Genomic DNA, 13,465 nt, shown 5'->3' with positions numbered 1-13,465 from the left:
CCGAGTGTGTAGCATATGCCTCGCACATAGTAGGCACCCAATGCGTGACATCGTAATCATTTTCGGGTGCTATGTAGAGTTCCTGTGACATGAGGTGACTGACTGCTTTGTGGAGACAGAAAGTGGGGTCCCTCTCATTGCATCTTTGGAGTGAGTCAACCAATCCATCGACAAGCATTTACTGAGCACCTGCTGCATACCTAGCTCCGCGCTAAACATGGAGGACACATTGAAGTGCAAGATCTAGGTGACACCTGTCGAGCACGTTGTGTGTCCTCTTGCAGTCAGCCTTTCTGAGTAGCAAGGTTGATTGCACCCATCTCCCGGACTCGAAAATGCTCAGCTCCGAGGAGACGAGGAATTGATCCAATGTCCCATAGCTTGTAGGCGATGCAGGTGGTTTTGAATCTCCTTTTCCTAATTCCAAATACAGTGATTTTTCTACTGGACCGTGGCTGCCTTTCCTGACCTGGAAGAGTCTCAGAGTCAAGTCAGGGAGATGCAACTAATCCAGAGAACAATGCACCCTGACCAGGAAATGGGGTCAAATCAGACTCTGAGATATAAAGGTCATTGAACCTGAAAATTGTTCTTCCGAGCTAGTGAGCAAAGAAATGCAATTTCAGACAATGACATCAGTCTTTTGATTATCAATTTGGCAAAAAATAATTTTTGAGATAATCATCCTCAGTGCTGGCATCTTTGTGGGAAAGGCGTTCTCTGTAATGCTGGACGAAGGTCGGTTTCTGGAAGGTAATTAGGCAATGTGGACTAGAAGCCTTTGAGAAGTTTATTCCTTTTTACTTGGTGATTCCGCTTCTAGAAATTTTCCCCAAGAATAGAATAATAATTTTGTAGACAAAGATTTACATACAGGGGTGTCCAATGTGGTATTATTAAGATGCACATAAAATTGGAAGCAACCTAAATGGATGACAGTGGTGGAGCCTTTAAAAAGGATGGTGGGACCCCCGAGGGACTATTTTGTATAATTAAAAGTCACGTTGTTACAAGACAATAAAATGTCTGAGAAACAAAGCTGCATGTACTCTGTGTTTTTTAACTTTAAAAATGTTAACTGAAAAGTTAAGTACATAATTTGAGCCTCATTTTCTAAGAAAATGTGATCATATATGCAAAGGAACGTCTCAAAAGAGGAACATTAAAATGTTAGCATCCATGAATTTATGTATCTGCCAGGCATTTATTGAGTATCTACTATACACCATGGACTCTTCTAGGCGCTGGGAAAACATAAGTGAAAAAGACAAGGCCTGTCGCTTGTGTAACTTATATTCTGCGGCCTGTTGAAAGGAACTTTAACTGTGTGTGTGTGTGTTCATTTGTAATTTTAAATTTTTGCTGTCACCACGTTATTACTTGAATAATTTAAACAGAAATAAAAAAATAGGAGGGGTGGGGGAGAGAAAAGCCGGGCGCTGAGCTGGTTGGTCCAGACCCCAACCAGGGGCTTCAGAACAGCGGCCAAGCAGAGCAGGTCAGGAGTCCAGGAGCCTCACAGGGACCCACGCAGGTGCCCACGCAGGTGAAGTGGGGAAGGGCAACGCACGGCCGCGCTGGAGGGGCGTGACCGCGGCGCCCGCTGTCCCCCAGGTGGTCTACTTCTCCGCCACGTATCCCTACATCATGCTGATCATCCTCTTCTTCCGCGGAGTGACGCTGCCCGGGGCCAAGGAGGGCATCCTCTTCTACATCACGCCCAACTTCCGCAAGCTGTCCGACTCAGAGGTGAGCGGCCCTCGCGGCCCGGGCCTGGAGGGCGCCCGCTGGGAGGCGCACACCTGAGCCTTGAGCCATTAACCAGCTTTGGGATAAATCCCTGCGCCCCTCTGACCCTCACGCGTAGACTAGGAGTGTGTCCAGGTAGAGCTGGTTAGCACATGGAAAAGGAACTTGGGCGCTGTGGCTGTGACTGTAATTTTGACTAATTTTTGATCATTCTGCTTATAGGTGTGGCTGGATGCGGCTACCCAGATCTTCTTCTCCTACGGGCTGGGCCTGGGATCGCTGATCGCTCTCGGGAGCTACAACTCTTTCCACAACAACGTCTACAGGTGCGAGAGCACAGGGAGCCGCCTCCTCCCGCGGCCCCGCCCCTCCGCGGCCCCGCCCCTCCGCGGCCCCGCCCCTCCGCGGCCCCGCCCCTCCGCGGCCCCGCCCCCTGGCCTTTCTCCACCGTCAACTCCTCTCCTCTCTAGGCCGATCCCTTCTGGCCACTCCTTCCTGTTCCGCCCCTTCCTTGGTGGTGGGAGCACACCTGCTCTGTAGCTCCGCTCCCAGGCACCCTCCTCTACCTTGCCCCTCGCTAACCACTGCCCGCTAGCTCCCCTTCCTGCCGGCCCGCTCTCCCTGACTCCCCCCCTCCTCTGCAGGGACTCCATCATTGTCTGCTGCATCAATTCGTGCACCAGCATGTTCGCAGGATTTGTCATCTTCTCCATCGTGGGCTTCATGGCCCATGTCACCAAGAGGTCTATTGCTGATGTGGCGGCCTCAGGTCAGCACCGCACAGTGGAGGGCCAGGGTTCCTGGGAAGGGAGGGGCTCACCGCATCGCGTTTGCGCTGTCGTGCTATCGTCACCACCTTGGCGCCCTGGCATGGAGCGTCACTAGGTGCCAGGCAGCGCTCTGAGCGTTTATGCGGAGGGTATCGCTGAATTTTCCCAACCCTATGGGGTCGATGCTCTTGTTAGCCCCGTTTCATAGCTGAAGAAACTGAGGTCACCTGCTCAAGTTCACAAGCTAGAAAGGTGGTGGAACTTTGGAGTCGGGCCCAGGCCTGGTTGATTGCAAAGCCTGGCCATTCTGACTCTTGCAGCACAGTCCTGGACATCTGGGGGAGAAGACCCACTCTTGCCCTCTGAGATATAAACTTTGGTCCCACTCAGACGTGCTCACCACCGTGACACAAGGCCCCCAAATCAGTGCCTTTGTCCCAGTTCCAAAAGTGTTCTCACCAAGTGGGCTGTGCCCACTCTGCTCGCCACCCAGGCATCGATGCCACAGGGTGCAAGGCAAAGCCCCCTTCCCTGCTCAGCCAGGAAAATGGCAAGCTGAGGGACCCACTGTGTGCACGGCGGAGCCCTGAGACTCGGGGGCAGCGTGACTTGTCCCTTTGCCGTCATGGAGAATTGGGCTGCTCCTGCAGAAAGGACCCTTCTCCACTGAGGTCCTCCTCTCCCCTACACAGGCAGCCTGCCATCTTGTTTCTCTGGAACTCCCTAGCCACACCCCTGCTTTCCAGAGCCAGACCCCTGGGAGGTTACAATCTCTTTCCTTCTCCTTCCAGGGTTTTCCCTGATCTCTTGAACACCCGCGCCCCCAGACACTCAAACACAGCGTGTCCCAAACTGACCTCCTGCAGCCATCTCTCCTCTGTGCTCCCCACTGCAGCACACGGTTCCACTGTCCAGTCCCCAGGCCAGAGCCCCAGCATCGCTCTGGACCCTACCCTCACCTTCACCTGCAAACCACCCATACCAGGACCTGCCCATCCCACCTCCCGAGAGCCTCTCCATCTGGCCACCTCTCTGCACCTGCAGTGTCCCCACCGCTGGCTAGGCCCCTGCAGCCCCTCATCTCATCTCACTGGTCCCCTTGCCTCTGGACCCAACCCTATAGCCCCCACCACACATGCACTGTTTCCTCAACTAGAAAAAGGGGCTGACAACATTCACCCAAAGGTTACTCCAAAGACGAAATAAAGCTTAGAAAGTGGGTGGTGTGCTGGGTATGCTGGAGGTGCTCAGAGCCTGTTCTTTCTTTCGTTCTTTTGCCCTTCCCTCCGCAGGCCCCGGGCTGGCCTTCCTGGCATACCCAGAGGCGGTGACCCAGCTGCCCATCTCTCCTCTCTGGGCCATCCTCTTCTTCTCCATGCTGCTCATGCTGGGCATCGACAGCCAGGTGAGGATGCCCTCTCTGGCACCTTGAGGCACCCCCACCCAGCCGCGTAGGTCCAGGAGCAAGCAGGGAGAGGAGCCCATTGCCTTAGGTCCCAAGAAGATGGCCAAGAGTTCAGACTTCTAGAACGTTCCACCACATGAGATTTCAGGGATCAGCTTAGCCACTTTCTCCATTTTCCAATGGGGAAACTGATGCCCCGAGGGAAGGGCCTCCTGAGGTCACAAAGGGAGCAGAGGCAGAATCAGGCCTGGGTCCCAGGGCTCTCCTGACCCTGTTTGTCCCGATGCTACGGGGCCTCTTTGGTCTTCCCCAGAGGGTCAGGCTTTGGGTGGGCTGGGGCTAGGGGCTGCCGCACCTGGCTGACCTGCGTTCCCCCTGCAGTTCTGCACCGTGGAAGGCTTCATCACAGCCCTGGTGGACGAGTACCCCAGACTCCTCCGCAACCGCAGGGAGCTCTTCATTGCTGCCGTCTGCATCGTCTCCTACCTGATCGGCCTCTCCAACATCACCCAGGTGAGCTCGGTCAGCACCGGCACGCCCCTGGTGCCGCCTGCCCCAGGGCCGGTCCCAGGTCCTCTTTGCCCCAACCTTGTGCTATCCCACTGTTTGTCTGTTCCTTGAGCACCATCTCTGTGCCAAACCCTGCACACCTGTACAGCAGTGAGCCACATGGGGTCCCTGCCCTCAAGGGGCTCCCAGGCTGGTGGGAGACACAGACACTGAGCTACAAATGATAAGACACAGCTAGAGAATACAGCCCCTGCCCCAGCCTGGGGCACCCCGGGCTGCTTCCTGGAGGAGGGGGTGCAGGCCCTGAGGTCTGAAAGACGTAAACCTCAGGCTGGAGTTGGGCCTTTGAAGTTGACAGTGCCCCTTCCCGTCCTTCCAGCTCCTCCTTTTCTGTCCATGTTAATGAGCAACGCTCTCTTCCTTCAAGGCCCTCCCAGGCGAGTCAGAAGACAGACACAGAACTGATAAATTGTACTGTAAATGTAGGTGACCCCAAAGCCGTGAGCTCAGCCTGTGGATCTGGTGTCCCATCCACAAAACTCCGCCCCAATCCAAATACAGTTCAGACCCAGAATTATTGCCCATTCTTCCCTTCACTCCTTCATGGTTGCTGAACACCGACTGTGGGTCTCGCGTGATGCTGGAGACTAAGCAGCTAACATGACAGACATGGTATCTGCTCTCCTGGAGCTTACGTTCTGGTGGGCAGACCAACATACAAATTAGATCATTTCAGAGAGTGTAAAGTGCCAGGAGGAAAAGAGGATAGTAGGACGGAGAAAGCCACCGGGACTGGGAGGGGTGCTACCCCGGACAGGGTAGTCAGGGGCGGTCCCTCTGAAGTAGTGACAGTTGAGCTGAGACTCAAGTGATGAGGAAGAGCCAGCCAGGGGGAGCTCTAGCTAGAGGAAGAAAGCACAGCCGGTGCAAAGGCCCTGAGGTGGGAATGGGCTTGGCCAGATGGAGGGACAGAGACAAGGCCAGTGTGGTGGGGCAGAGGGAGTGAGAGGGTAGGTAGGGAGTGCAGAAGCAGATCAGGCAGGACCTTGGAGGCTGAGACATTTGAATTTTATTTTATTTTATTTTCTAGCTCTCTACTTATTTGTGTGTTACATTATTGTCTTATTTAAGCTGTGGAAGCTTTTAACGGAGGAGAGACATGACTGATTTGGCATTGTGGAAAGATGGCTCGGGCAACCAACTCCTCTTTCTGCCCCTAGCCTTACCAGAAATGGGGCCTTTCCCTCTGCCACCTGGCCATTGTCTTCCCCGTCCCCAGCGAGTCAAAGACCACATCCTCTCACAGTCACTCGACCCTCAGTGCTTCCTCTAATCTACCCGCAAGCCTTCTTGCTGCATGTGGCCTAACACCAAGCCCGCCAGACTCCAGAGGCCTTGTGGAGCGGGGATCGAGTGCACTGGGCACTGAGGGGAGTGGGCCCGCTCCCTCTTTTCCTCTTGCAGGGGGGCATTTATGTCTTCAAACTCTTCGATTACTACTCGGCCAGTGGCATGAGCCTGCTGTTTCTCGTGTTCTTTGAGTGTGTCTCCATCTCCTGGTTTTATGGTGAGCATCGGCCCCTCCTGCTCCCTCCCTCCCTCCCTCCTTCCTTCCCTCAGGTGTCATACAATACACCTTGAACAGCGGGCTGTTTCCCTACAATAATGTGTTCAGTGCTCACAGCTGAGGAAATGAGTGCAGGACGTCCCGTGTTCAGAATACACCATAAGAAGGAAAGTTAAGTAAATTCATTTAAAAGGGGAGCCAAAATTGTATTCATAAATTTTGGGATCAAAAAGGTTTGTTTGAGATTTTATCTAGAAAAGGGAAACCAAAATTACCAAAAACATTCTAAAGCTAAATATTTAACAAAAGCTGGGCTGTAATTAAAAGTGTGCACTACCTTAGAACAATGAACAAAGGAAACAGTGATTTTATTTGTTTCTTTGGTGGCCAAGTTGCCAGACCCCACTGCAGGGTAGTCGAAAGGATGGCCTCCCCTACTTGGATGGTCACAGCCAGACTATGTGTCTGAAATGCCCCCCAGGGTCCCTCAGTCCTTGGTGTTCGTCGTACCTTCTTTGCCACCTCACCCTCCTTGTCATTTCCCCTCCTCCCTCTCTAACTGCCCAGCACCGTCAGGTCCTCACTGGGCGGTGACTTTGCATATAAGCCGAGTGGTGCAAGCCAAGCGGTGCCCAGCGTCATTCTCTTGAACTTGGTGACGTCGGCGGTCTTCCTGCAAGATCTGCCATTCATCTTTGCTCTCTGTTGCCAGTTGCTTATGGCATAGCCCCCATCCAGCAAGGCTCTGAAGGAATGGCTGGGACAGGGGTAGAGTGGGAGGCACATGCGGCGTGGTGGGACATGTTTTGTAAGTATGTGCTTTGGTTGGTAGATCTTTTCATGGGCCGGGATGCCGTGGGGATTTGGTTGTTGAATACTTAGACAATGAGGACGCACTGGAGCACCAGCCCAGGTTACAGATGAGGACACTGAGGGTCAGAGAAGTTAGGTGACTTGCCCATGCTCGCACCGTGAGAAAGCGGCAGATCAGGGCTTTGAGCCTGTAGTCCCCACAGCTCTTCCCTCCCTCCTGCCCATCTCTCCCTCCACTCCAATGTCACAGGCGTCAACCGATTCTATGACAACATCCAAGAAATGGTCGGCTCCAGGCCCTGCATCTGGTGGAAACTCTGCTGGTCCTTCTTCACCCCAATCATTGTGGCGGTAAGAACAAGGTTCCACCAGCCCTGACATGATGAGGCCCCACACCAGGCCCTGGGGAGACAGGTCCAGAGAGAAACTTCTGGAGGCAAAGGCGGGTGCAAGAGGCCCCGGACCCTGTTCCCTAATAATACTACTGCCTCCCATCCGTTGAGCAGCTACTCTGTGCCCTGCATGGTACAGGACACACTAGCATCCTCACAAATCTCTGCAAAACAGGCCTTAGTGCCCAACTTTCCTGCTGAGGGCCCCGGGGGCTCACCAGCCAGCATCACCAGCTATTTGGTGCTGCCCTCAAACCAGGCGGGCCTGATTCCGAAGCCCAAGCTATTGTCAGCGAGGCCTTTCAGTCCCAGCCTCCTTCGCTCCCTCTGGCCACCGGAAGCTGAGGCGTGAGCAGGCCTGGGAAGGGGCTGTCCCTTGGGGTGGGGGCTGGGCCACTGCATGTATTGTGTCCTGCACAAGGGCACCTAGCTGATGGTGGACTGGGGCTGACATCCAACTTTTGTTCTGCTTGCCAAGCTGATTAACCTGGAGGAAGGGATGCCTTTTTCTATTGGTCCTTCTAGAGAGGGGTCTTTTTTCTATTGGTCCTTCTAGAGAGGGCGCCTTTTTCTGTTGGTCCACCTAGAGAGGGCACCTTTTTCTATTGGTCCTTCTGGAGAGGGTGCTTTTTTCTATTGGTCCTTCCAGAGAGGGGTCCTTCTTCATACTGGTTCTCCCAGAAGGGGTGCCCGCTTCTATTGATCTGCCTAGACAGGGCGCCTTTTTCTATTGGTCCTCCTAAAGAGGGTGCCTTTTTCTATTGGTCCGCCTAGAGAGGGCGCCTTTTTCTATTGGTCCTCCTAAAGAGGGCGCCTTTTTCTATTGGTCCTCCTAGAGAGGGCGCCTTTTTCTATTGGTCCTTCTAGAGAGGACGCCTTTTTCTGTTGGTCCACCTAGAGAGGGCGCCTTTTTCTATTGGTCCTTCTGGAGAGGGTGCCTTTTTCTATTGGTCCTTCCAGAGAGGGGTCCTTCTTCATACTGGTTCTCCCAGAAGGGGTGCCCGCTTCTATTGATCTGCCTAGACAGGGCACCTTTTTCTCTTGGTCCGCCTAGAGAGGGCGCCTTTTTCTATTTGTCCACCTAGAGAGGGCGCCTTTTTCTATTGGTCCTCCTAGACAGGGCGCCTTTTTCTCTTGGTCTGCCTAGACAGGGTGCCTTTTTCTCTTGGTCTCCCTAGAGAGGACGCCTTTTTCTATTGGTCCTTCCAGAGAGAGGTCCTTCTTCATACTGGTTCTCCTAGAAGGGGTGCCCTTTTCTGTTTGTTCTTAGAAGGAGCCTTTTGCTATTGGTCCTCCCAGAAGAGGTACCTTTTTCTATTAGGCACAAAGGCGCCTCCTGTACCAGCGGTGGCCTTGGCTGCAGGCTTGCCAAGATGCTGGGCCCTTGTGAGGGTCAGCCTTGGGGCCGGGGCGGAGGGCAGTGGACTGATCAGCTTCAGGGTCTAGCAGGACATGGTAGTCCACTCTGGGTGACTGACTGCCCCCTCTCCCTCCTCTCCCCCCTCCCCAGGGCGTGTTCATTTTCAGTGCTGTGCAGATGACGCCCCTCACCATGGGAAGCTACGTGTTCCCCAAGTGGGGCCAGGGCGTGGGCTGGCTCATGGCCCTGTCTTCCATGGTCCTCATCCCCGGCTACATGGCCTACATGTTCCTCACCTTAAAGGGGTCCCTGAAGCAGGTAAGGCTCTACTCCACCCTTCAGAATGCTGATCCCTTTTCCCCACTGTGCTGGGCACAGGCCCTACCCTTGTGGAGCCACAGTCTAATTGGGGAGATGGACAAGTCAATAACCAATGATGAGAGAGTGTTAGAAGCACCATGATTGGGGTAAACCATGGTGATGGGTTACCCTGCTGGGTCAAGGAGGGTTAGGGAAGGCTTCTTGAAAGAAAGGATCGCTGAGCAGTGGCCTAAAGATGAGTCAGAGTTAAAAATAGAAGCAGAAAGAATGTTCCTAGAAGGGGACAGGAGGCATGTGCAAAGGCCCAGGGGTATAAATGGCATTTGGTGAACTGAAGAGAGATCAGTGTGGCCGGAGGGTTTAATTGGGGGGTGCAAAGGGGGTGCTAAGAGGTGAGGTTGGGGAGGTAAAGAGCTTGGGCCAAATCATGAAGGGCTTTGAAAATCAGCACAAGCACTTTGGACTTTATCCTGAGGGCACTGGGGAGCCATGAAGGGTTTGAAGCAGATGAAGGGTGGGATCAGATGTACTGAGGGCTTTCTCCAGACTTCATTTGTAGGCTTGATAAAGAGAGAACGTGGTCTTACCCTCAAGGAAAGACACAGCCTGTAGGGCATGCTGCCCCCAGCAGGGACCCACCAGCACGTTCCAGGTCCACGCCAGCTCTGTGTTAAATTATATTGAGTTCTCAAGTGAAACGGGCAGCTGGAGGGACCCAAGAGCTAGAGACGTGGATGGAGTAAGTGTAGGCTGAGATTTCGCTGAGGAGGGGCGGGGAGTCGCAAGATGGGGGCCACAGCTGGGAGGCCCTGGAGCCCACCAAGATGTGCCTTCCAGACCCCTCAGAGCCAGAGGCGGGAGCTCTGTGGTCTGCAGCATAAGGACAACAGGGAGGGGGTTTGTGTGCAGCCCCTGGGCCCGCCACCTCCTTTCACAGATGGAGAAACTGAGGCCAAGGGAAGCTCTTAGCCATCCCTTGCAGTGAGTTATTAGCAGAGCCAGGGCTCACAGCCCTTTCTTCCAACTCCAGGTCCAGTGCTTTTGTTTTCCATGATCCTCTGCTCAACCTCAAAAGGCAGACAGGTCTTAGAGTGGCAGATAGGCAAAGGGGTGCATTTGAGGAAGGGAGCACAGCCTGTGCAAAGGCCCAGCGGTGGAAAAGGTGGGCCAGGCATGTCTGAAGGTGGTGCACTGTCTGAAGGGGCAGGGTTTCAGGGGGTGTGTGCAGAGAAGGTAGTGGGGATCATCCCTTTGGCAAATATGTATTGAACACCTACTATGTGCCAGACAGTACTGTCAGTGCTGGAGACACAGCCATGAACAATATAGGCAAAAGTCCCACCCTCGTGGGGCTTACATTCTAGTAGAGGAAGATCAACAATTAAAATAAAAGCATATTAGGTGAGGATGAGTACTATGGGGAAAAATAAAGTAGGAGGAGGTTTAGAGAGTGCGGAGCAAGGCCCTGCTGAGAAGAAAGTACTGGGCAAGTCCTAAGGACATAGAGATGGAGCTGTGTAACTATCTGAAAGGAAAGATGTCCCAGACACAGGGTATAGCAAGTACAAAGGCTGTGAGGTAGGCACATGCTTGGCGTGTGTGAGGGTCAGTGGGGAGGCCAGTGCGGCTGGAGTGGAGTAAGTGAGAGGGGCGAGGGGAGGACATCAAGGTCTGAGGTGACAGGGGCCAGATGGTGTGGGGCCTTGTAGGACTTTGGTGAAATGGGAGCCGCTGTTGGTCCTGAGAAGTAGAGGGAAGTGATGTGACTTTGGTTTTAACATAACCCCTCCAGCTGCTGTGTTGAGAATAGAGGAAGGGATGATGGGCAAGAATGAAAGTGGAGGGCAGTGGGGGTTATTGCAATAACCCAAGGAGAGGAGAGCTGGCGTGGCCCAGGCAGGAGCGTTGCAGGGTATGGAGATGTGGGGACGAGGCCGGCGTCTGGTGCCATCTGAAGGCAGAGCAGACAGGATGGACGTGCAGAGAGGGTGGGGGAATGGGGCGGCCTTTCTCATCCCAACCCCAACTCTCCCTGGTGCCCGCAGCGCATCCAGGTCATGATCCAGCCCAGCGAAGACATTGTTCGTCCAGAGAATGGGCCGGAGCAGCCCCAGGCCAGTGGCTCAGCCAGCAAAGAGGCCTACATCTAGGTGTGGGCACTCACCAACCGCCACTGTCACCCCCTGCCCCGGCTGACCACGACCACCACTTGACGTCTGAAGATACCATCTATCTCAACCTACCTCGAGTGGCGAGTCCAGACTCCATCACCACGCAGAGAGGGAGGTGGGGGACAGTCACACCCTCCGTGGGCCCCGCCGTGGGCAGATACCCGATGGCTCTGACCCCCGGGCTGGGGACCTTTATAATCCGGGCCCCTTAGCACCAAGCAGGCGGTGTTCGTGACCGCCCAGGTAGATCCTTCTTATCCCGCCAGCGAGTGTGACGGGGAGCAGCCGCCCCCTCCTGGCTTTTAGTCGTATTCCTGACTGTTCTCTTACTGCCCAAACCCACGACTGTTATCTTGGACTTTGCGGGAGCTGGCTTTGGTCGGAATGCTGCTCTGTCCGCGTGAAAGGGCGTTGTGTGACAGGGATATCCAGGGAGAGCTCACTCTCCTGGAGCAGGGGCCCGGAGCTCGGTCAGGTTTCGGTTTTCTCCTTCCCGAGGCAGCTTGACAAAACCACCCCCAAGGATGGTCAGTCAGAATTCCCAGGGCAGCTTTCTCCAGCAATCTCCTTTCTCCCTGCCTCGCAGCTGAAGAGCATCTCTGGAGCTCAGCGGCCAGGCCCGCTCCTCGCTGGGCCATTCCGGTTGCACCTGCCGCCACGGCGAGCATTCCAGACTGGCCTGCTCTTCGGAAAACGGCCACGAGCACAATCGATTTTTTTTTTATTGCCATTCGGGGGGCCTGAGTGGGCTCCGGGGACACTCCCTGCTCAGGGCCCCGTCTCTCTTAGGCAGCCCGGCTTTACAGAGCAGAACAGAGGAAATCCAGGTGCACTTGTGTCCTTGAGTCAATGGCATCAGTTATCTTCAGGCCCCCTCTTCAGCTGTCCCCCTCACTGCCACCCCACAAAGCTGCTGCCCTCGCACCTTCTTTGAAACTCCTGAAACTAACGTCCCCCTAGCCCCCTAACTGAGGAGCTCCAGTTAATCCAGAGATGCCCCCCCTCCGCCCCCCATGTGCTTCCGAGATTCAAACTGCTTTGAGGGAGAGTGGTAGATGTCCCTGTCCGGAACTGGGCTCCGTGGTGGCTGGTGGCACATCCAGTGAAGACAGATCTTCCGGGCTCCAGGGCTCCGCGTTTCTCGTTGGCCGGGGAGATGGGTCCCATGTAGCCATCATCTGTTGTGCCCCGTAGCTCCTTAGCTCGTTAGCTCACAAACTGTGTTTTACGACTAACCCTTAAGAACTATGGTAAATAACTGTGACTGTGGGTTTTTTAATCTCTTGTCATTCTCATCCGAAAGTGACCAGCATACCAGCTCTTGCAATAAGTATCACCCTCAGAATATTAAGCACATTATCGTAGAGAAAACAAAAAGTACGCGTCCCCGTGTAAATGCACACTCATGTTCCTTCCTCCTCGCGTGTGGTATCTAGGGTCCCGTTCGATATCGTGTAGGAAACCCGGAGGCTGCTCCTGAGCTCATCTGTGAAATAGTCTCCTTGCTCGGGCATCCCGAATGCTGGCCAGGCACACGGGACCAAGATGCGCCCGTGTTGTCTCATGGCAGCGTTTAGCTGGGAGGGACCCTTCACTGCCTCGTGGTCCCCCGCATCCTGTGTGAATTCCTCTAGAATAAGGGCAGAAGCCTTCTGACTTTCTCTTTGTTCTTCAGTGTGAAACTAAGACCAAGTCTTTCTGAGACAAATGCAGTGTATTTTGTGTTTGTAAACAAATCGAAGTGAGATGTTGGGCAAGAAATCCCATAACTGATTTCCATGCAAACCTACTTATATAGCACAAGATTACATATCGTACAATACTGTGAGAACTGTGAATATGTGTCACTTTTTTAGTATGTGCCCTGGGGGGGGGAAGATATTGTATTATCATATATGCTTTTTTTTTGCAATAAGGATTTATTCTCAGATCACCAAGTAAATCTATCTCTATATTAAAAAATATATATGTAATATATACATATTCAAACTATATACAGAGCCTGTTTAAAAAAAACTACAGTATTATTTAGTAAAATTATCTGTTCTATGGACCAAATGTAAAATATTTATAAATGAAAATGCATTTTAAATGTCTATAAATGGTGTCATAACTAGAGCACGGGCATTATGTACGTTTCTAAGAATTTAGAGGAAAAATAATAAAGGTTCTATGATATACAATGTCAGGGTTTCAGTTCTTTGCGGCGGGGGGGGGGCAGCGCACAGTAGCCTCTTTCATCAGAAAAACAACACATACACACAAACCTTTTTTCGCTAACACAGAGAGAGACAGACAGACAGACAGATGTGGGCTGAAAATCCGGCAAGATGCAGCTGGACTCCCCAAAAGTCTCAGAATGAGTGGATAGAAAATGATTCCAGGCCACGTAAGAGAGGTGTTTTCA

At 53.3% G+C, this 13,465-nt stretch overlaps 1 protein-coding gene across 4 annotated transcripts in view; it reads left to right on the top strand.

Annotated features, from left to right (window-relative positions):
* Nucleotides 1–13,241, top strand: part of SLC6A1 (solute carrier family 6 member 1) — a 42,558-nt gene extending 29,317 nt beyond the window's left edge. For all 4 annotated transcript variants that reach the window (XM_023619968.2, XM_023619969.2, XM_005600373.4 and 1 more), the window contains 9 exons: nt 1,615–1,749; nt 1,972–2,075; nt 2,394–2,518; nt 3,812–3,924; nt 4,306–4,437; nt 5,899–6,001; nt 7,065–7,165; nt 8,717–8,884; nt 10,933–13,241. In XM_023619968.2, the coding sequence (XP_023475736.1) occupies nt 1,615–1,749; nt 1,972–2,075; nt 2,394–2,518; nt 3,812–3,924; nt 4,306–4,437; nt 5,899–6,001; nt 7,065–7,165; nt 8,717–8,884; nt 10,933–11,037 (1,086 nt within the window). In that variant the 3' untranslated portion in view covers nt 11,038–13,241. The remainder of the gene's footprint in view (nt 1–1,614; nt 1,750–1,971; nt 2,076–2,393; nt 2,519–3,811; nt 3,925–4,305; nt 4,438–5,898; nt 6,002–7,064; nt 7,166–8,716; nt 8,885–10,932) is intronic.
* Nucleotides 13,242–13,465: the final 224 nt, after the last annotated feature.

Source organism: Equus caballus, chromosome 16 (assembly GCF_041296265.1).
Source record: "Equus caballus isolate H_3958 breed thoroughbred chromosome 16, TB-T2T, whole genome shotgun sequence".
NCBI lineage: Eukaryota > Metazoa > Chordata > Mammalia > Perissodactyla > Equidae > Equus > Equus caballus.
This window is presented reverse-complemented; position numbering and strand designations above follow the sequence as displayed.